General features: G+C 39.3%; 1 protein-coding gene and 1 long non-coding RNA gene across 2 annotated transcripts; both read left to right on the forward strand.

Annotated features, from left to right (window-relative positions):
* The first annotated feature begins 878 nt into the window (after positions 1-878).
* Positions 879-5467, forward strand: LOC104427748 (stearoyl-[acyl-carrier-protein] 9-desaturase, chloroplastic-like). Its single transcript, XM_039305691.1, has 3 exons — positions 879-1008; positions 3006-3511; positions 4907-5467. Exons 1-3 carry the CDS (start codon positions 879-881, stop codon positions 5465-5467), a joined length of 1197 nt encoding a protein of 398 aa, XP_039161625.1.
* A 15713-nt stretch (positions 5468-21180) lies between these two features.
* On the forward strand, positions 21181-24005 carry LOC104427755. Its single transcript, XR_005547616.1, has 3 exons — positions 21181-21229; positions 22321-23441; positions 23526-24005. It is a non-coding gene; the product is annotated as an uncharacterized LOC104427755 (long non-coding RNA).
* Positions 24006-24195: the final 190 nt, after the last annotated feature.

Here is a 24195-nt window from a genome sequence, read left to right on the forward strand (position 1 = left end):
ATTAAGTATTTTAAACTTGTTATGATTTAATTGTATTTTACTAATGAATTTCAGCTGCACTTTGCTTTTCAATTTGTGTTAAATGGTATAAGTTTTTGAAGAGTAGAGTAGTACTGTAGTTGTTACGGTGATTTGCTAGTCAAGTGGTGTGAAGCTCATTTTTTGGTTGAGTAGACTCTACATGATCAAATGCTAGTTAAGTGGTGCGAAGCTCATTTTTTGGTTGAGTGAACTCTACATGATCAGGAAAACGCTTTTGCATATGGTGTTATAAATATTAAATATAAATTATTACAAGAACTTTCCATCTTGTCCCACATCTCGATGAGCGGTTAGCGGATATGAAATTTCTTTTATTGTGTCATCTTAAATTTGCTAAATATGTATTGGTATTTTATAGTTTAGTTGCACAATACCGTATTGTTGATGGATGTGTAATTTGAATTTGTAGGTTTTGCTTTTTAGGAAGTATAAAAATAAGACGAAAAAAATTATCGATCGGTCCCAGGTTGACCCTGGAATCGGACCGAACCCATTGGGTCGGTCCGGTCCTTGGTCCCAGGCTCAATAGGGTCGGTCCTTGGTCCTAAAACTTGAGGACCGACATTGTACGGGTTGGTCCTAAGGTTAGGGGGTGGCCCGGACCAACCCGGACCATGCTCACCCCTAATACGTGTATTGACTTTGTTCACCTCGATTCGTATATGCTTAGCTCAAGGTGAGATCCAAACTTGATTACCCTTCGTGTCCGTCACATTCCCCCATATTAAGACCCACCCAAACTTCGCTCAAGATCTTCTTCGTGGAGTCTCATCCTCAGAGAAAAGCAAGCCAACCAAAAAGCTACTTATCACGCTCACAAATCAATAAAAGAGTAAATGGCTGTCCACGTTGCTACATTTCTCAGTTCTAAACCCATGAAGTCACTTTCCTTTAATTTGCCTTCGATCGCCAATCCCAGCCACAGATCTCCCAAGTGCATGTCCTCCAATCTTGGCTCTGGCTCAACTTCCAAGTGAGTTTTCTAACATTTCCCACTTCCATTCACTCCTGCTTTTTAGAGCAAATGAGAGTGTAATTTAGCCTTGGATGTTGTATGCGTGCGTGTACTATGTATCTTTTGCAAGAACTGTACATATCTTATGTTATTGTTGCAAGAAATTATGCTTTACTATAGTTCCCTTTTAAGAGATTAAATTGGGCATCTTCAATTCACCACCTAGAAGGTTTGATATCATCCAAGTTTGTCTAGGTCTCTCACATTCGAGTTCTGTCTTCTTCTCCCACACTACACTGACTTGAGCGTGCGTGCCTATTATGGGACCCTCCCTATAACCCTCCTCAACCGTTTCTCTCTTGGGGGTCACAAGCATAGTGAACATAGACCTTCCAAAGAGACTTTTCAAGAGCCAAGCTCACCACACGACTAGAACTGATTAAGTAACTAAAAGGTTTCATCTCGGTTCTTGTCTGGACTTTGGGAATTTTGAGATGTGAAATAACAAGAGAATATTCCCTCCTCTTGGGGAAGACAAATATACAAGAAGAATTTGGGATATGAGGCGGGTGGACATCGGCAACTACAATTTTATTTTGCACACCAACCATCGACAATTTCCATATCATACATGAGACAGAATGTTATTATGTTCCCTTTCTTTCACGCTAATTGTGCATATTATATTCATGATGCTGAACTAAGTAATGCAAGCTGCAAAAGCCCCTGTCCAACACTATCCTATTCAGCTCGACCAACCGACAACAATCGACACCGACGTCCCAACAGCCCCATCCCCAAGTACATTAGTTAAAAAAAAAAAAAAAAAGCCTCACTTGTCAAAGTTAGCTATGGCAAAATAAAATAAAATAAAATAAAAATAAAATGTCAATGACGATTGTCAAACGTCTTCATGTAAGTACGCATCATGAAACCATCATCATTGCTAACATAAGAACTGCCATATAGCAACATTAAAGAGAGGGTGGAAGTGGCTATTGGATTTAATTTGTATGGGAACTTGTTCAATCAGTCATAAACCTATTGTATGGATATTGATTTAGTCCTTAAATTTTTAATTTTGCTAATTTAATCTTAAACCTTCCTATGGAATTTCAGTATAGTCATTCTGATTAATTTTCATAAGAAATTAAGGTAGAGTACTATGTAGGATGTTAGGCAATGACTGAATTGTCATGTCAATCTTGTATAAAGCTATACTTATAAATGAATATTATTCTGTTAACTTCTATAGAACTTAAATGAAAGTGGGCAGAAGCTTTTTGTGATTGGTGGGGAAGTGGTCATGAAACTGTAGGCGGTCCCATAGAGATAATGAAAGGACAAGGCTTCATCGGTATAAACAATACTAACATGTGCTTTAGATCCGGGGCCAGCACCAACCACCACATTAGCACGGAACTCATGAAACTATGCAAAGAATTAGGCGGGCTTTACAACGTTACGAAGAAATTCATGACTTTATAGCTATCCTCAGAGATCACTCAAGGCAAGGGACAAGCTAAGGCACGAGTTATAGGGCTACCAATGCCAACTCATGATCATTTGGTTCTTCCAAATATTCAAGGACTTCTTTATACACAGAGTATCTTCTTTTACGCCTTTTTTGTCTGCCGATTGAACTAGATACAATTCGATGAAAAGTGTCAAGTGGAATTGGGTAGACTCTTATACGATGAACAAATTCTTTATTCCAAAATGAAAGATTAAAAAAAAAAACTGAAGAACTGAATTAGCATGAACAGACTTTCTTATTTTCAGTAGAATGGGGAATTCCTGGTCAATTCTTATGTTAAGTTTAAATTCCTAAGTATCAATATGCCAACCGGCCAAAGTTCTTACAATCCATTTGAATCCTCAATCTACTTCATGATATTTAAGTGCATATGGTACACACTTTTGCGATTTGACATTTAACAAGATCTAGCATCCAGTTTGTTCCGTGCTTGTAACGAACCATGAGAAATCACTAATTATTCAAATGTTTAATCCATGGAGAACGTCAAGAAGCCTTTTCTTCCTCACAGGAAGACACATGTTCAGGTAACCCATTCCATGCCATACGAAAAGATCGAAATATTCAAATCCATGGAGGAATGGGCTGAGAAGAATGTACTGGTTCACTTGAAACCTGTCGAGAATTGTTGGCAACCACAAGACTTTTTGCCGGATGCAACATCAGATGGATTTGAAGAACAAGTTAAGGAACTTAGGGAGAGGGCTAGGGATATCCGTGATGACTACTTTGTTTCTTTGGTTGGAAGCATGATAACAGAAGAAGCCCTTCCGACTTATCAGACAATGCTTAATACGCTGGATGGAGTTAGAGACGAGACAGGTTCGAGCCTAACACCTTGGGCCGTTTGGACAAGGGCATGGACTGCGGAGGAGAACAGACACGGTGACCTCCTAAACAAGTACTTGTACCTGTCTGGACGAGTGGACATGAAGCGAATTGAGAAAACGATTCAGTATCTAATCGGGGCGGGGATGGTAAGATCCTACCTCTACTAAGACCAACTAAGGGTGTGTTTGTTTCGCGGAATACATTTTTGGGGAAAACATTTTCCTCATTTTCCGGCGTTAGCTTCACTTAGGAAAATGAGTCAACGGAAAACGTTTTCCTAGTCAACAGAAAACGTTTTCCTAACAAAGCTTAAATTCAGGAAAATGATTTCCCCTTTGAAAGGATCGGAAAACGTTTTCCAAATCTACCAAAGCCTAAATTTGATGATTGGTTTACAAACAATTATTTTTATAAAGATATATTTTTAATTTTATATAATTCATTTTAAAATATTTTAAAAAAATCGAATTTTTAATTTTTTTAATATAATTTTTAAAATTTTCAAAAATATAATTTTTAATTTTTAATCATTTTTTCTCTTTTCTCTTTTCTTTTTCTTCTTCTTCAACTGGCCGCTAGCCATGACGACGCCGATGACCGGCCACGGGGCGAGATCGAGCTCATCGGTGTGGGCGGGCTCGATCTCGCCAATCTAGCAAGGCCAAGGCCCCACCCGATGCTTGCGAGCTTAGCCTCACCGGTCGTCGGTGAGGCCGAGCCTTGCCGCATCGGGCGAGGCTCGAGCTCGTCGGCGTTGGCGATGCTCGATCTCGCTGGCGTTGGGCGAGGTTCGATCTCGCTCGACACCGGTGAGCTTGAGCTCGCCGGTTGTCGGTGAGGTCAAGCCTCGAGCTCGTCGGCATCGGGTAAGGCTCAATCTCGCCTGGGGGTCTGTTGCCGACCGGCTAAGGAAGGAATAAAAAGAAAGAAAAAAGAAAAAACAATTGAAATATGAAAAATAATTATAATTTCGATTTTTATAAAAATATTTTTATAAAGTTAAAAAGGTCATGGACTCAACAAATTAATTTGGAAGTAAGAGGCACACTATTGTTAATTGTTAGGTCAAATGTCATTCAATCATTTTTCAAATGTGATCCAAACACCAGAAAATACTTTCAATCGCGCATCACCAAACAAAGGAAAACTAACCATTTTCCTGGAAAATGATTTCTCGGAAAACATTTTCCAAAAACGTTACGTTTTCCGTGAAACAAACACAACCTAATATGCAAGTCCATCAGCACAAAATCACACTCATATGCATGCAAATCTTGAGCATCTCAAAGGGACACTGAATGCACTGGAATCATTTTGGTGAATATATATGACCATCGCAACTCTTAATGTTGATTGTCATGTTCAAATATAAGTTATGCCTCTGCAACTGAACAATGATTTATGCACATGACTTTAAAATTGAACTGTCAGTTCACGAGAATAAGTTGAGACAGATGCCACCAAAAATTTAAGGCCCACCAAAAATTTAAGGCAACTTTGTACTTGCTGGGGCTAATTACCTCTCTATATTTTTATCCCAGGATCCTCGAACGGAAAACAATCCCTATCTCTTCTTCATATACACTTCATTTCAAGAAAGAGCAACATCTATTTCTCATGGAAACACAGGCAGGCTTGCTAAGGCACATGGGGAAATGAAATTGGCTCAAATTTGCGGTATGATTGCATCAGATGAGAAGCGTCATGAAGCAGCCTATACAAAAATCATGGAGAAGCTCTTCGAGATCGATCCAGATGGCACTGTCTTGGCACTTGCCGACATGATGAGAAAGAGAATCACTATGCCAGGTCATTTGATGTATGATGGTTATGATGACAACATTTTCTCCCATTACTCAGCTGTTGTGCAGAGGCTCGGTGTTTACACAGCGAAGGACTATGCAGATGTCCTGGAGTTTCTTATGGGAAGGTGGAAGGTGGAGAATCTGACTGGACTTTCAGCAGAGGGAAGAAAAGCCCAGGAATATGTCTGTTGTTTAGTACCAAAAATTAGAAGGCTGGAGGAGAGAGCTTCGGAAAGGGCCGAGGAAGCACTCACTATTCCCTTCAGCTGGATTTCTGATAGACAAGTGAAGCTTTAGGGTATAAATTTCTCACATAGTGGTTGGAATCAGTCTTTTACAAGCTTTTAATCTCAAGATATTTAGATGGCAATAAGAAAATCCCAAGTCGTGTAAGGATATTGCAGTGACATGATCTGTTCAACCGATAGACTCTGTATCTCTGCGTGCTAGAAAAATATTACAACTGGACTAATTTTTGTTAGTTAAAATGGTGCATGTGTCATTGCAGTTGCTTATGTAAAAGATTTCGCACTCGTTGAGCCCAAATGTTTTCTGTTAGTTAGACAGGAGAAATGCCTAAGAAATACGTACTTCATGAACTTATGAAGTTAATGGATACTGGGGTTTTGAGAAGAGAATTATGGACCAAGATCAGTAGTGAGAAAAGAAGTATTTGTCATTTTAGCTGTTGCTCTTGTCGGGGTGGCGTATCTGGTACAGAAACCTTAATAAACTTGGAAAAAATAATTTTAATAGCTATATTTCTTGCATGTGAGCTGCATCACCTCCACCAAGGATGAACACATATCAACTAGTGGATCTTGTCTCATTTGAATTTGAGATTCAGTTAGCATCACTGACTCTTTTGATCAAATGGGAAATTCACTTTATGAAATGTCCTTCTCTCCTTTACATTGTGTTGCATTCTTTGTCTCGACTATTATTTCACTATCAAGCATATCACTTTTTATTAATAAAGTTATCTATATGCATTACCATGTTCGACATAATCGATAAATGTGGCCACATGATATAAAGTAACTCAATAGTGGACAAAGGTATTCGATTTCAATAACGCACATATACCAGCATCACCTCTTTAAAAAATTGAGTCTAATTGAACTCAATTTTCATCAAACGCAGTTGATAACGGAAGTGAATCTTTTCAACAACCATCCAAAGTTGATGCATGCAAACTTAGCAATGAATAGTAAAGCTCTTAATATTCTTGGATGTCAAATCAACTTAGGGGCAAACATGAATCACTTAAGGACAAATTGATGGAAATTTTTGTTATTTCTTTGGATTGATATCATAAAAAAGCCCAAGTATATCTATGACAAATTTACTCAAAACTAATATTTTAACCATAAAAAAACTCCCAAATTGTACCACTTGTGACAAATTTACCTTTCGTTGGTTTTCATTAAATTTTATTGTCAAATTGCTAAGTTGGATGACATGTGATAATTGACGAATGTGCTAATTTAGGGTTTTACCCTCCACTTATTACAGGTGTATCGGTTTGTGATTTTTCATGATATTAATCTAATAATGGAAACTAATATATAGTAAATTTTATCACAAATGTACTAGCTTAGGTTTTTATGATCAAAAAATTATTTTAAGATAAATTTGTCAAAAGTATACCAATTTAGAATTTTTTATAATCAAAAAATTATTTTAAGATAAATTTGTCAAAAATGTACAAGTTTAGAGGTTTTGGTAATCACAGAATTATTTTGGGATAAATTTGTTAAAGATATACCAATTTGGGATTTTTTTTTTTTTGTGGTATTAACCACATTTCTTTTGACATGCAACATGGACACATCACAAGAAAAACTAATTTTCATCAACTTTATTGACTAATTACAAATAATGAAGAACTAAGAGACTAACTAGTCACAATTTCCCTTTACCAAAAAAAAAAAAAAAAAACTAGTCACAATTTCTCTCTCTTCACTTAAAGCTAACAGTGATTCAGAAAAGAACATAGCACAAAGATCAGGAAAGGAACATGTGTGATTGCTCACAACTCACAAGGTTGAATGTGACATCCTAAAATTCGACCCAGTTTCGATAAAGTGAAATGGGCATATCGTCAACTTGCCTATGGTCCTTTTTCTCGAGTGATCACTCACGAGTTAACTAACCTATTGAGTGAAACCGTTAAGGGATGTATTTGCAGTAAAATCCCTAAAAGCTACTCAATTGGTTGGATTAGACTAAAATCACGTCTGATCGATTCTAACCATGAAATTTAAATTGGTTTTGGGAATCGAATATTCGAGCGTGTCGCAATTCATTTTTTAGGACCGTCTCATCGTCTGTCAATTTATTGACGAGTCCGAAATTTTAAGAAAGAAATTATTGGAGGAAAAATTGAAGACCAAAAGAAATTAGAACGGGAAAGAGAAAAGAAAAATAAGAATAATATGATTTTTAATTTCTTTTCTCTCTCTCCCATTTTCTCTTTTCTCTCTCTTCTCTCTCCTCTCCCCTCCCCGTTCGTGCGGACACACCCCCCACCAAACACCCACTTGCCAAATTCAATTTGGCTTCTTCTCTCTCCCAATTTGACTAGTCAAACCCTTTTCCTTCTCTCTCTTATCTCTTCTTCTCTCTCCTCTCTCTTCTCCCCACCCCACGTGACCGAACCCCCTCTTTCTTCTTCTCCTTCGTGCGAACCAGAAGCTGAAGAAGAACAGAAGCAGCAGCCACCGTCATTGAAGACCAAAGCAGCTCGTCGTTGTCGTCGCACGCCGCCGGGCCGCCGTCCGCACCACCCGCGCGACGCCGCGCGTTCAGCCACCGCCCCTTCGCGCCTCGCCGTCCCTGCCGTGCGCCGTCCAGGCTGTTCGGCCTCTGTCCAGCTCGATCCGGCCACCTCCGGCCACCGTTCGAAGCCGCCGGACCTCTACCAGCCCTTCCCGGAGCTCCGCCCGCTCTCCCGATCCCTTGCTGCCCCCAACCATCTCCTTTTCCCCTCTGTTTTGCAGCAACTAAGCAAGTTGCCGAGTGGGTTTTCAGCGACTTCGAGCTCACTGTTGGGCCGTTTCTGGGCCCCGGACCCGAGGCCCACTTTGAGGTTTATCGTTCCTCGCGTTGTTCACGTCGGATTGATTCGATTTGTGCACAATTCCGGTGAGTAATCTCACTAATCCTTGCTTAGTGGGCTAATTATACTTAAAGGGATGTTTAGTTTTAATTAATTAGGTTTAGGTGGTTATATTAGTATAGATTAGTATTTATTAGTCAATTGTGATGTGAATTAGACAAATTGAGTGTGTATTTAGCAAGTAGACGTGGTCTACTATTAGGGTAGCCCGTGATTTTTCCCGACTCTAATTGGGCTTCAATTTGATAATTCGGGCCTAAGTTGAATTTTGGCATTTAAATATTATTTTCGGAATTAATTAATTAATTATTTATTTTCTGAAAATTCAACTGAGATGTCCAGTGACCAGAATATTATGTTGATGACCGTGGTAAAGTCTGTTTATTTAATCGGGCTTTATTTTGAGCTAAATTGAATTTTTAATATTAATTATTTAATTTTTGAAGTTAATTAATTAATTATTTATTTTTTGAAAATTAAGGTTGAGATGGCCGACGACCGAAATCTCGTGCTGATTATCGTGGCGCAATCCATTTATTTAATTGAGCTCTACGTTGCATGGAATTAAATAAATTGTGATATTTTATGGATTTACCCTAAATTGATTGAAATTGAGTGAAATTGAATTATTGATTAGTAGATGGCCGAGTATGGCTAGTTAGCATTTGTAATGCCTTGTTGAGCTGTAAGTGGAGAGAGTGGTGAGAGTTAACTGAGAATTCTATTGGCTAAGACCGATCAAGTACGAAGTATAAACAGGCGTGGTTCGGTGATAAAGTACATCAGTGTGCAAAAACGGCGCCTTAAAGAATGCACGTAGACTATCTATGACTTATGGCAGGGGTGGTTCGGTGATGAAGAATATCATTGTGTGAAAATGATGCTTTAAAGAACGCACGTAGACTGCCTATGAATCGTGACAAGCGTGGTTCGGTGATAAAGGACATCACTGTGTGAAAACGGCGCCTTAAAGAACGCATGTAGACTGTCGATGATCTGTGACCTATGATGGGCGTGGTTCAGTGATTAAGGAGATCACTGTGCGAAAACGGCGCCTTAAAGAACGCATGTAGACCGTCTGATACTTATGTCACCTTGGCGAAAATGATACCCGAGAGCATTAATGGAGCTTTGTGACTAAGTGTACTATTGGAGGTTATATGGGATGAAATGAATGATCTAGGAATGGTCCGACTGATATGTAATCGATTAAGTCGATTGATCATTGCTTTGATATGATGTTATGAATTGATTGATCGAATGGAAATGACCGTGAGTGGTCTTGTTGACATGTAATCAACTAAGTCGATTTGATCGATGCTTCGATCTGTAATGTGATTGCTTGGATGTCTATTTGATCTGTGCTAACATGCAGGTGGGATCTGAGGCCAAGGTAAGTCCTCTGACTTGTGCTGTCTTAGGCAACCGAGTAGTGTATTGGTTCCCTAATTGAGTCTTAGTGAGGTAGAACTCGCTGAAACATAGTCTCATCCCGATTTGGAGAAAAACATTTCAGGACCCCGATGAGGAGCTGAGGAAGAGGAATCTGAGGAGGAGAACTTTAAAGGGAAACCTGATGAAAATGATTTTTGGAAGAAGAAGATACTACCGAGAGGGATCTGGAGTACGATCCGGATGATGACTGAGATCCCATCCTATTTTGTGAAGCCTGTCTTGATGTGAATAGAGTTAGACTAAAAGGTTGTGAATAGTTGTAAAGTACTCTAGTTTGTGCTTTGTATAAAAGTTTGGTTATAAGTTTCAATATGAAAAATATGGCCCTGCTTTTCTATCACATTGTTTTATTGTTTGGGGATTTGTAACTGCTTCCGCATGTGCTTAATGAAAATGAAAGGGTCGGCAACACATAGTCCTGGGATATCGCATTTTTAAATCGACCAAGTAGAAGGATGTGTGCGTGCCCGAGGGTCGGGGCGTGACATTGAAGAACGAGGGGATGTTTAAGACTTATCGGATTTATTTTTCAGTAAGCTAATCCATGAGATGAAAATGCCAGATTACCCATGGGAAAAGCTTAGCTGACCGTCACTCTGTTAATGACGGAGTGACGGTCATGTAAGGAGTGCATATTTAAAATGGAAACCGGTTGACTTTTTCAACCGATTTCCATCTTTCACCCAAATTTTTTTTTCTAATTTTATGTTTTCTTATGCCTCCAGAATGCGGGCATAAGCGGCCTCAATGGCAACGCGGGGCTATTCTCCCGGGTCAACATGAGACACCTGTTAAGTTTTAACACGATCGAAGCGCAAATGGAACTGTGGAAGAAGAATGTGTACAACGTCAAGCTGAACATCTCGCTGGGATCACTGTGCCACTGCAGTGAGCCAGGATGGTTTAGAGTGTGCTTCGCGAACATGACTGAAGAAAAACCCTCGAGATTGTCATCTGGCGCATTAAGGCATTTGTCGAATCTGCCTCCAAAGGTCGTGATGAGGCCATTAGTGGTCAAAGGTGCGACAGGGACATTGTCTTGAGGAAGAAACATTGTTATTATTGTTTGTATTGAACTATATACTTTAAAGCTCAAGAACCTTTTTATTGATAATTTTAGTTAACACGACGTAATTTTTTCATATATTTCCTATCAGCTTGATAGTAGTTTGCTAAACTAATGTATGTGAATTTTCTTGTAGAAGAAAACAACCCTTGATCAGTTGATACACATTGACTCTTCTGTGAATTTGGATTGCATAATATGATGTTTCCAAAATATTTTTCAATAATATGTAGAAATATTTGAAAATTTATGGCATAGCGTTTATCAATTGAATTGATGTATACAATTTGCCAGGATGAGGGTGCAAGGAAGTTCATTGATTTCCACATAATTAGTAATTCAGATGAGATGAGTGCTCGACCCAAGCGACCGTCATATGAGGTCACGTGACCTCAAGCATTGCCTATGTCGTGCGATTAAAGCCGATAGTTGCCTAGGTCGCGCGACCCATGTGTCGCCTAAGGTCCGATGCCTGGGTCACACAATTTAGGCCAATGGTCACCTAGGTCATGGGACCCAGGCATCGCTTGGGGTCGATGGCAATCGTCGGGGTCAAGTGACCCCCAAGTGACGGTGCTAGTGTGCAACCCCTTGGTTGTGGTCGTTAGCCTTCCATTGGCTTTTCTGTGCGGTGGTCTTTGGAGAAGATGAATAGTAATTAAGGGCCAAGATTTACATTCCGAGAATGCAACTTCTCAAAGGACTTCCAAACCTGCTTTGGGCTAAATGCCTTTGGAGTCATTTCAAGATATAATTGTATTTATCCAAATTTTAAATAATAAAAAACGAACGAAATGCATTTGCATTTCACCAAGGAACTTTAAAGTCCCAAAGCCTATTATAAATGCGGAATTAAACAGGGCCATAATGACATTAACGATTTTTTAATAGGTAATAATATTTTTACTTATAATTATTTATATTTCAGTATCTAATTTATGTTTTCTTACATCATATTTATGAAAATTGATTGCTTGGACCTCCTCATATTTCAGTATCTAATTTAGGGGTATTTGATTACAAGATCACGAGCTCTCTCAGGCTCGTACCCCATGTGATAGTGACGAGTTTATTTATGCAATCTAGGTATTTAACAACCTAAGAATATACAGGAGTCGCCACTAGCCTCATTTTGGGGATCAGCTAGAAAACCCAATCGAGGGTCGAAAGTGTTCCCTTGATTCTTATGTGACCAGATATCTAGGTTTGGGGACTTGGATTACGCTAATATTTCTATTAACGCACTTTCGGTACCTAAATAGTATATTGTGTTTTTCCTAACATGTCCATATGTCTCTTTTTACGTTTTCGGGATCATCAATTCTAAACTAAGTGATCATACGTGGTGAATTACTTTCATTAAATGAAAGGAAAACAATCAATGAAACTGAAATTGCAAGACATGAAATAAACAATCAAGGAAAAACGGTAAATCTATCTGGTCATCCTAAAAGTATAAAGAGAAAACAAAATTAAAAAAATGAGGGGGCGGTAAGCTCTCTATCAACAACAGGGGGGCTGTTCCCCTTTGTCAACTCCTTGCTTGTGTTGTTGCCTTTGTCAACCGAGCCTAACCAAAGCGTCACAACAACATCCAAAGGTTGCCTTTGTCAACGCTACTAAGGACCGGGGCGAGCGGAATTCAGTAGAGGCTCGAAGAGGGGCTTACTAAGCGAAGGGCCGAAGGCGGCTTTGCTCATGAGTTAGCGATCAAGCGGTCAATAGCTGACCGTCACTCCGTCAAAGGACGGTCAGCTATTGACCCATCAAATTCAATAGCCACATAAACTTTTAAGCACTTACCTTTTTAATCCCAAACAATTTAAATAAAAAGTTAACCCTATTTCTTTCCATTTCTTTTCCAATTTCCGTTTCTTTCTCTTTCTAATTTGGCACATGGAATCCCGATGTGATTTCAAGATTTCTCTAAATAGGTAACTGAAAAATTTGTAAGCATCTCCATAAAAGAGGATGGAAGCACAAATTCATAAAATATGTTTGATTTGATTACTCACGTTTGAAGAGAACACACACAATAGGAATTCATGAAAAACTCAATTACGCGACTTCATATTTTAAACTTTGAATGAAATGATCATGAGTTAACAAACACTTTAGATGCCATAACAATAATCAGAAAAGCTTGACCCTGTTCGGACTTTACCAATTACCACTCGGTATATAGATAAGCTTAAAAATAGCATCTGGCAATTGCCCTTTGGTAACCAGGTCTTATTGCTTGAAATTTAGTAATTGAGATTAACAGGTGATGCTTTGAGAATTTTTAGTAGCCCATTAAAATTGCAAATTCACGCTTTGTTTAATTTTGGAGAATTATCAATCCCGAGAAAAAGATAATCCACCATAATTTTATCTAAACATATTTTCTTATACCAATGTGGGATTGCTCTTAGAACTATCCTCCTCTATTAACTAAATAAAAATTGGGGTTGTGGTAGTTTAATTAGTCATCCAGATTTTTTGTGGGGAATTTCAGTCTCTGGGAATTTCTATTACTCATCTATAGACAGTGAAACTTTTTTTATAGATAGGAGAAGACCAAATAATTATGAAGCTAACATTATATGTTCTAATCATATTTTATTCCAATATCATCTTCTATTCATCCCTAGTAATTACGAAATTTAATTTATCGCCATTGTAAAACATAACTTACACATTCACCGTTAGAATGTTGAAATACGGAAGAATTTAATTATAAAGCTAATATATTTCACGTGGGTAATGAACTTAATAATAATCCAAAAAGCTATCGCTCTAGAGTAAAGTAAGAAAAGAAATTAAAATTTGCAAGACTCAATTTTTGTGTTAATTTGTACTGCACAAAATAGATTGAATGACGTATTTATTGGGTGAGATTATTGTACATAGTATATGAACTGGGGGTGTCATTCAAGTGGCTTAATAAGCCACTTGTAGAAGCTGCTAAAACTCAATCAGCTACAAATCCTCTTTTCTCAATGTTTAAGTTGTTAGGAAATGGATTAATAATGTATTTATTAGCACATAACTTAATACTCGTCCTTGCATCCAAGCCCGTCTAACATGGGCATGACATATTGTGAATAGAGTTACTTTAACAGGATAATCGTCGAAACAAAAACCATGCATAATGACAAGTAAGAGAAGACTAAGAGATAGAGCGTCAAGATTTGAACTTTTACCTAATTATGACACCGTACTTTTTCCCAATGTTTACACTGATAAGAGAGGGCCAACAACGTACTTATATCATATGACTTAAAATGTTTGTAATGTAACAAAGTGGCCGAAACGGTTGACGGTCGGCATAAATAAACCAGACATGATTTTATTGCCGAGCTTTGGCTGGTAAAGTCAGACATATTTTTAGCCACCAAAACTAAATAGTTTTACAGTATACTTGGGGGTGTTTGGTTGGACTTCTCCAAGGGGCTTTGGCCCCGTTTGATTCAGCATTCTCAATGGGCTTTTAGAGCTGAAAGCCCATTGGGAAAAAATTTAGGTATTTGGTTCAGCATTTGGAGATGTCCTTGGCCAAATGCTGGCCTTTGAAATGCTGAAAGCTGAAAGCAGGTCCCCACCTGCTTTGGGCTTTCAACATTTCGGAAATGCAAGTCCACCTCTACTATTCATCCATTAACTTCTTTTTTTTTTTTTTAAACCTATCATTTTTCCCACACCCCAACCGCCATTGATCGGCAAATGAGTTTCATCGGATTTTATTTTTATATTTTTAAAAATAATAAAAACCCTTTGCAAATGTTGGGTTCACCTTCTTTTTTTTTTTTTTTTGTCATTTTTATCTTTTGACAATCGATAGCTCAACTTTTTATCAATACACTAGATGATCATTAATTAAGGAAAATGATTAATACTACAATAATTAAAAAATTAATCAAATTCGAAAACAAACCTAAAAAAACCCTAGGCCAAAAGTTGAGCTTTGCATCTAATCTATAATCAAATTCTTTTAATATAATTTTTAAATAAATTTACTAAGATATATCATTTACATTGCTCTCAACATGAAAATGTAAAAGGTTATATAGTCATTGTTTCTTTTTTGCAATTTTAAAAATACTAGAACTATAAAACTTAATGTTTTGAGCTTTGCATCTAATCTATAGTCAAATTCTTTTAATATAATTTTTAAATAAATTTACTAATATATATCTTTTACATTACTCTCAACATGAAAATATAAAAGATTATATAGTCATTGTTTCTTTTTTGCAAATTTAAAAATACTAAAACTAAAAAACTTAATTTGGTCACACTAAAGGGTTTTTCAAATATATGTTTACCGAACAGTCTTACATTTCCCTAAAGCACTTTTCAGTTATAGTTTACCAAATAGTCTAACATTTTGAAAAACCCATTTACCTCAAAGGTATTTGCATTCTCCCAAGGGCATTTCCCCAAAGCTGAACCAAACGGGCCTTTTGCGCACCCAAAGCCCCTTGGGGAAAATTGTGTGTTTGGCAAGTGTTTTGGAATGCTCATTTGTCAAATGTGGGCATTCTAAATGCTCAAAGCTAAATCCTGGGGAGGGGATGCATTGAGCATTGGGCATTTTGGAAATGCAATGCGTCACTATTCATGGTCTCTCCCCCTTTGTCTTCTTCTCTTCCCCCCATCTTCTTCATTGTTCATCTTCTTCTTCCCACCCATCGGGCTTCTCTAGTAGCCGCCACCGCCACCTAAAGGTTGCGCGTCCCCGATAACCATAGCATGTGGGTGGCGCGACCCGCAACCTAGGCGGCGTCGCCTAGGTCGCGCGAACCTCAAGCGACACCGCCTAAGGTCGCGCGAAGGACCCCAGGCGACGTCGCCTAGATTGCAAGAGATTGCAAGAGATAACTAGACTATCTAGGAAAATTATTAAGGGATTTTGATGCAAAAGACTTGAGAATTCGACCAAGAATCGACTGCTCAGCCGTGGTAATTTGCAAGGGTCATTATAGCACAATTAAAAATCGATCAGAGATCAATGATAGGTCGATTCGATTGAGATGAGTGATCAAAATGTGGGTAATTCCACCTGATTGCAAAATTCTCATCGATCAACACTAAATTGATTTTCTATCATTTTGGGTACCTTGTGTCCGTATTTGAAACCTTGAGATTTTCACGACAATCGAGAGTCGCCAATGTGTCGAAGATGTACATTGTGACTCGAGATAAATCGATCACGGGTCAATTGCACCAAAAATTCCTAAAAGTTATCCGGTAGATTAAGTCACGCTAAAAGCACGCAGATTGAAAATAACCGCGAATTTAAACCTGATTTCAAAATTGAAAATTCTTTGATGTCACGATCTGTTTTAGGAATGTTGACTCATTCTCCGAAGATTTTTCAGAGATTCCGGATTTTTTGCGGAAAATCGATATGAACATTGCGGAAAATCAGCGGAAATTCAGATGGGCTAAGTTGATGGAAATTTGGACTTCCAGACTAAGCTACTTGACGATAGGAAAGTGTGGAAATTTTGTGAGCATTTCTTCATCAATTTTGGGCTTCAAATTTGAAGAATTTGAGGATGAAATTCAGAGCATAGGATGGAGGGGCGCAACACTTGCATTCAAATTTGATTATTATGGAATTATAAATCAAGAAAGTAATAGGGGACAAGGAGTTAATGAAGGGATAAGCTTGTTTGACATTTCTTTCCTCTCCAATCTTCCCCTACACGCCAACGCCAGCTGCCCACCGTCTTCTTCGAGCGAGTACAGCTTCAGCAGAAGACCGGCTGCTTCTTCTTTTCATTCGAACTTCCACCAGCAAAATTCACCGCCTTCTCTCGCCACACAGCAGGCCACTCTCCACCAAAAGTCTTCCAGTCAACCGCCAGCACCCTTATCTTTTCCATTCGTCCGTCTCCTCCTCAACTTCTCTACCTCGTGAGTGCTGCAGCCCTACCAAAATTCAACGCCAACACCTGCCCACACCGTGTCTTCTTCCACTGCCTGCTCTCCACCGAAGACCCTTGTTGATTTTGCCCTCTCCAACACGTGCAGCCATCCCCCGCCGTCAACCCTCACCAGCGGACTCCTCCATCTTGTTGACCGCTGCTGCTCCATCGTTGAAACACCAAAACCGAAGCTGCTCGTTTTCTTCAGCCCCACGATCTCTCTCCCTTCGCCCGTCTACCCTCTTCACGCCACTTGTCCGTGTGCCATCTTTGTTCGGTCAACTTCAACAATCCACCGAAGCTGCTCCATTTGACGCCCGCATCTTCGAGCTCCATGGGATTCCAGCGAAGTCTAAAGTCAGGCCCACGGGATTTTGGCCCACTTTCACCCCGTGAGATTCAAACCCTCAAGTCATCCCATCTTCATGCAATTTCAGCCCAGTGAAGAAGTCAGGCCAGCCCATGTGAATGTCATCTTCAGCCTAGTGATTTTCAGCCCATCTCCAACAAATTTTGAAGCCCAAGCTCAGGCCCAAGTTCAATTGGTTTTAGCAGCCCATTTTGGGCCCACGAAGAAGGCCTAAGCTCGCGACCAACAGCCCTGCAACAAGCTTATTTGAAGCCCAAGTTCACCGAAGTTCAGCCCTCGAATCAAGTGAAGCTCAGCCCAAGTTGAAAACAAATCTCAGTTGGGCTGAGATTTGTTGGGCCCGTTTTAGGCCTGGCTCAAGTTCGTCGACACCGCCGAAAATTTCAATTTCGGTCACCGTTGCGCCATCGTCGCAGTGAACCGGTTTCCACAATTAACCGGTGAGTTTATACTCTAAACTCGCTTAGTAGGTTAATGACGTTTAAGGGGTGTTTAGATTTATTTAGGAATTAGGTGGTTAGTTAGATTAAATTAGAAATATAATTATTTAATTGAACATGTTAGGTGGTTAGCATAGTTTAGCTAAGGCCTAAATAAATTGTACTATTTATCTAGAAGGGTTCGGGAATTTCTTCGAGTCCGTATTGGTTATTAATTTAATGATTCTGGCTTAGGTTAGTATTTTTAGAATTTAATATGATTTATTTAATTAAATTTAGTAATTATTTAATTATTAATTTTTTTTTCTGGAAATTAGGCCGAGATTGCGGTGACCGGAATTTCGAGCTGATTGCAATGGTGTGGTTAAATTTTGTAATTGAGTGTTAAATTATGCAAATTGAGTGTTGATTTGGATTTTTGGTATTTAATTCCAAAAATTGTGAATTTCCAATATTTATTTAGAAAATCCTAGGTGTCGGGTTTTGACACCGAAAATGATTTTTAGTACTATATGAAAGAGTGGGATTTCAAAAATGAAGATTATCAAATTTTTGAGGTCAAGTTGACAATGTACCCACACACGAGTAATTTCATGTGAATTTCTAATACGAGGAAAAATGTCAAGCTCATCATTTTAATTGAAACATTTGAGTACAATATACGGTGCCCTGGGCCATATTTGAGTGATCATGTGATAGTTAAGAGAAATAGTCCCAGGCTGTTAAGCTGGACGTTATCCCTATTCGGGATACCCTATGGACAACGAGAAGCCGGTCGCAGTAGATTCTGGACCCTATGCTCCTTCGAGAAAGCCGTCTGATAAAGAGACATGCCGTTCTCAATGGGATGAGACGAGGCCTGGCAATGCCAGAAGACCGCAGAATAGAGAGTAGGCCGTGCTATATGCCGAGATTAAATCTAGGGACGCATGATTAACTGAGTATGGTGTTCTAGTTGTTGGAGCTTATTTGTTGCTCATGTTTTCATGCTGTCTAAGTTATAAATTGTACTGACTTGCAGGGTGAATCTGAGACGAGGTAAGTCTCCTTAATTGTGTGATTGTGTGATTAGGATACTTCGGGCGTATTTCCCTCCTAATTGGGATTTAGAGCTTAGACTCGCTGAAATTATATCTCACCCCGTTGTGGGACAACATTTTTAGGTCGTCGAGTGGAGGACCGGAGCCGAGAGGAGGTGATCGAAGCGTATGTCGTTAGGACCGCTTTTTTTTTTTGGAAGGCCGTCTTTTGTAGTCTTTTGGCCATAGACCTTTGTACATGACTCAATATATATATATATAAAAGCGTGTTTGTTTGTGAATCTATTATCCTGCTTTTCTATCCCGAGATGATTATTGTCAGGGAATTTATAATCCGCTTTCGCATGTGCAATAAAATGGAAAGAGTCGGCGACTCGTCCTAGGAAGTCGCAAATTATTATCAACCAGATAGGGATGGACACGCTTGGGGTTTGGGGCGTGACATGCCTAGTCGAACAACCTCTTTCACGAGATTCTGTAAGTAAACAACCTAACTACTGCTAGGCCTCTAAGCTCAAAAGAGAGGCACGATCGTTGCAATTCCCTCTGCATTGAGTGGATTGACAATGATGCCCTCAATCTCAAGGTGCTACGGCGAAGCTCTTCTTTCTACTTCTGCAGTTATACTTGGGAAGATTTGGTTCGATGAGGTTGTGTACCGTACTTTGGAAGAAACTGTAGTTGCGGTTGTGGAATTTGTAGTTTCGAGTGAGGTTTTGTGAACTCTTCCTCTCGTATTGCCCGAGATCGTGCTGGTTTTGATGAATTAAGCTATGGTTATCTCCAACGTCGATGGTTTGTTAGGATGAGAAGGAAGGAGATGAAGTTCAGCTTCGATAAGGTGCTCTATAACGACTCCAATCAAGACGATGTCTATTCGTTTTCTGGCTCATCCGATCATTAGCCCATTTTACGTTTGGGTCGACTTCGATAAACGGAACAGTTCAAGGACTTGCTCAGGACCTTTCAATAAAATAAATATGGCTTCAAATTGGATAGAACAACGAAGTCGGATTTTTAGAATAATCAAATCGAACTTTAAGACTGTAAATTTTTTTTTTTTTTTCAGAAAGAAGGCTCAAGAAGATAAAATGAGTGTAAGGCTCGAGAAGATAAAATGATCACACTCCGTTCTTCTGAAAACTGTCATGTATATATAAAACAGCCTAATAATCGCACCAAAATCGCACATCCGCACGTATGGTGGGGTTTAACTCACACCAAATCATTTCTTTAGATACACTAAAAAAAAACCCACACTTATTAATTAGCTCATTTTCTCCCACTTTTCCTATTAATTAGACAAGGAAACATACATTTTACAAACAAACTTCCAACAGATAGATGTGGTGTCTATCATGATGTCTACACGTCTGTATTCGTTTCTGGATGCGAATTTATCCACTCCATAGAGCGAGAATCATCGATCACAGCATTAGGTGCTCGTGTCAGTACATGAGATTAATCGAGTATTTTCGTGTGAATCCGCTGCCTTCTCATCCTGTAATTGATGATTGAGATAAATCAATTATTTTCATCCAAATCCAGTGCCTGGAATGTTTGCACAGTCTGCCCTATCTAGTTTACTTCCAGGTTTATTAACAGTTTAGTTTGTATTGTGTTGCTTTTAAATGGAACAGATGTGGTAAATGCAACGAAAGGGACGATCATTAGCTATGGACAGGTGAGACACGATGGTTTCTGTTGTCTATTGATTCCTTAACTGTTTACCTTGATGTATCACTTTAAAAGAGTTGATTTTCTTACGAAGTAGAGTGGCATGATCAGATGCATAAATGTTTAAACGGGAGATGAGAGAATGCCGATAGGCTAAACTAGCATCAATACTGACACACAATATTACATGACATATCAATATGTTATTTCTAAAAAAAATAGAGAATTCTAACACGTTGAGACACGATATAAATTAAATGTGTATATATAATATAATATATATATATATATATATATGATAAATCATCATTTTTGATTATCTACAAATAAATAAATAAATAATAAAGAGTCTAGAATGAATTTACACTAGAAATATTAATCCATCAATTGTTAATATCATTCATTATTTTAATTTGATAAATTCAATTACATTCCATTCCAATATTACATAAAATTTAGAGAAAAAAATACAAACAATCCATATTTTATTATTAAGTTCAACATTTAACAATAAATCCAAAAAATTCCATATTTCACTATCAAAAAGGTAGGGTTTCCTTTCTTCCTTTTATTTTTTATTTTTATATATTTACATTTTTGATCCATGATTTATTAAAATATAAGTTTCCTCCATTTTCCATCCCTATAAAAGGGGAGGAGCTTCTCCCTCCAGACACTGAGCCAAGTCGCGTTCGAACATTTCAAATTCTCTCTTCCTGGTTTACAAAATCGCCTCCTCCTCTACTCCTTCTCGTTCGCTCTTTCCCTTCGACCTTTCGAATCTCCACTGCATTTCCGCAGGTGCTCCTCGAATTTCTGAGCTCGATTCGGTCTTCTCTTCGGCATCGCGAGCGCGAGGATATGGCCAAGATTACCGTCTGCGTGTGGTTCAGGCCTATGAGCTCGGAAGAGAGGCGCGATAGTGGCGATTCCGTATGCATCGAGCGGATCGACGATGAAGCCTTCAATCTCAAGGTGCGTTGTCGAAGCTCTTCTTTCTACTTCTGCAGTTATACTTGGGAAACTTCGGTCCGATGAGGTTGTGTACCCTACTGGAAGAAACGGTAGTTGCGGTTGGGGGCGTGCCAGTAAGCGTCGGAGCACGTTGGGGGTGTGTCAGTGCGTGTTGGCACGTGTCGGGACGAGTCGGAGCGTCCTGGTGCTTGTTGGAGCATGTCCGGGCGTGTCGGGGCGTCGGGGCCGCGTAGGTGCGTGTCGGGGCGCGTGGGAGCGTGTCGGGACGTGTTGGAGTGTGTCGGGACGTGTTGGAGTGTGTCCAGGCGTGTTGTGCTTGTTCAAGCGTGTCAGGGCGTGTCGGTGCGTGTCGGTGCGTGTCGGAGCGTGTCAGAACGTGTCGAGGCGTGTCGGTGTGTGTCGGTGCGTGTCGGGACGTGTCGGTGCGTGTCGGGACGTGTGGGAGCGTGTCGAGGCCTGTCGGAGCGTGTTGGGGCCGTCGGAGTGTGTCGGAGCGTGTCGAGGCGTGTCCGGGCGTGCTGGGGTGTGTTGGCAACTTGTTGGGGCGTGTCGAGTCATGTGGAGCGTGTCGGCGCGTGTTGAGGTGCCGGACACTGACATGGACGCTTCCAAAGAGGGTCCGTGCTTCCTACTTGATAGGTGTGCTCCAAATGAATGGAGTAGAACTAATCCTATCATTGCTGCCTCTGTTTGCTTAATCAAGTTGGAAAGGGTATATGGACCTGAAGTCCCCATGTTGTTCGTTCTATTTCAAGAAATTCGGTTCGGAATCCTTTCATAGTTTTCCAGTTTGGCATTTTGCGTCGGAACTCCATGTAAAGGAATTCCCTCTCCTTGTTCTAGCTAGATGTTACAATCATAGTTCAAGTTGCAGGACTAGAACTGCATATATGATACTTTACATAACTTATTGATATGTTAAATAAATTATATTGATCATTTTCTGTTTCCCAAAAACAAATTCCATTTTTTTCTGGATCAGACTGGAGTTGGAAAGACATATAGCATGGAGGTGATCAGCCCACCACCAGAATAGCGTTAGTAGATGGCTATTGATATATACAAGTCTAGTAACAGTATTTATGAATCAGGGACCAACCAACCTCGGATATGATGATGCCAAGAAAGGTCTCCTTGCAAGAGTGGTTGATGGAATTTTCAGAGAAATCACTTCTGCTGATTCACTCAAGTATACAGTCAAATTGTCCATGGTGCGCCTACACAAGCTGGTGCTTCACTTAATTATTGATGTAATGCTCTATTTTTTACGTTTTTCAACTTTTAAAAGGTAAAAGACCTACATGGAGAAAGTAAGGTATAGATTACCATGACTACATTTGAAGACATTCATGTTGAGATAATGGCTTTTCTCTATTTTAATTATTGCATGCCGTATGTCGTTCTCCTGAATCTCATCCATTAATCCCAGGAAGGAAGTTTCATAAATAAAACCTCATGGACATCATTTACTTTCCTTCTTCCAGGGACCTTTTAGATCTTTCAAAGGACAACATACAAATTAAAGAGACCAAATAGGCGGTTTAAGACACCAGTTTTTTATGTGCTCTGGGCCTGAAGAATGCATCTTAAGATGCCTATGTGCCTCAAACACGTTCACAAAATGTTTCTGAGAAAAAGATGTTATTTTGCTCTATGGACTCAAATGGTGTTTCTGGCAATACCACAAGTGGAACTACTAGAAATTGGTTTGCTGCTCGATCATAAATCTACCTATTCTTTATTGTCTGCGCAAAACTGGATAGCTTATTGAGTTAAAACTGTCTATACTTACATATCATCTTATGCTTTCTTTCTGTGAGACCCCCTTGATGTTTTCTACCTTCCATCCAGATATTTCTATCAGACATTCCTAAAGCATTACAAGGCTTATCTGTAAGATACAAGCTCAATTTCATTTGACTGTTTTCCAATCTTCCTGGGTTGATCTTCTATTTCCATCCTCTGAAATCCAATGTGGTATATGCAACAGAGCAGTTGGGGAGACCCGTATCCTTACTGCTTTCCGTTTTGGCTTGTGCTTGCTCTTAATCTTGCATAGCCATATCAGAACTTTATCTACAATATCTGCCACCTTCGCTAATTATGCTTACAGTTTCAAACTTTAAACTGAAAAAGATATGAATGTGGGCAGCAGCAGAAGCTATTGTATTTACATATTCTTGGTGCACCAGGAATCAACCATACAGAAGAGGTATGGTTGGTCTCTTATGGGATTGCAATTTATTGGTAATTTTTTCCTTTCTCATATGAAATTTCATGTCTTGAGCATGGCCAGAACATTTGGAAAGCTAATTCTTGTGGATCTGGCTGGCTCTGAGAAGGTTGAGAAAACGGGAGCAGAGGGCAGGGTTCTTGAAGAAGCTAAAACCATCAATAAGTCCCTGTCAGCACTTGGAAATGTAGTGCATGCCTTGACATGCGGTCCAAACGGAAGAGGAAATCATATTCTGTATCCCAACTTTAAACTTACTCGGATATTGCAAGATTCTCTTGTAAGACTGCCGCACATTAGTGCTTCCATTATCCTGCTAGTAATGTGGTTGTCTCACAGTGAGGGAACTCTCAAATGGCATTACTATGTTCTTGTTCACCTGGCCCTTCAAATGCATCAGAAACGCTGTCAACCCTGGTGCCAGGTATGGATGTTGGAAGTCAAAACTCATATACGGCAGGACATGTTCTTATTCGGATGGACATGTTCATTAGGAATACAAAGAGAAAATGGGAGTTTTAAAGTCAGGAAGTTCTAGCTTTCTCTATCTGTATAAAATGCATGCAGAGGAGATATGTAAAATGAGAAAAATCATCTATGAGTTCTGAGGTGTATCTACCAGAAGCATTCTATCCATGAGTAGATAAGTTTCTTTTTAGCCAACTAGTTGAAACAGATGCATGAATGCAATATCTACAAGTTATAGAATCTACACCGTGAGTATTAAGTTCTG

The sequence above is a fragment of the Eucalyptus grandis genome, chromosome 11, assembly GCF_016545825.1.
Source record: "Eucalyptus grandis isolate ANBG69807.140 chromosome 11, ASM1654582v1, whole genome shotgun sequence".
In the NCBI taxonomy this organism is placed as follows: domain Eukaryota; kingdom Viridiplantae; phylum Streptophyta; class Magnoliopsida; order Myrtales; family Myrtaceae; genus Eucalyptus; species Eucalyptus grandis.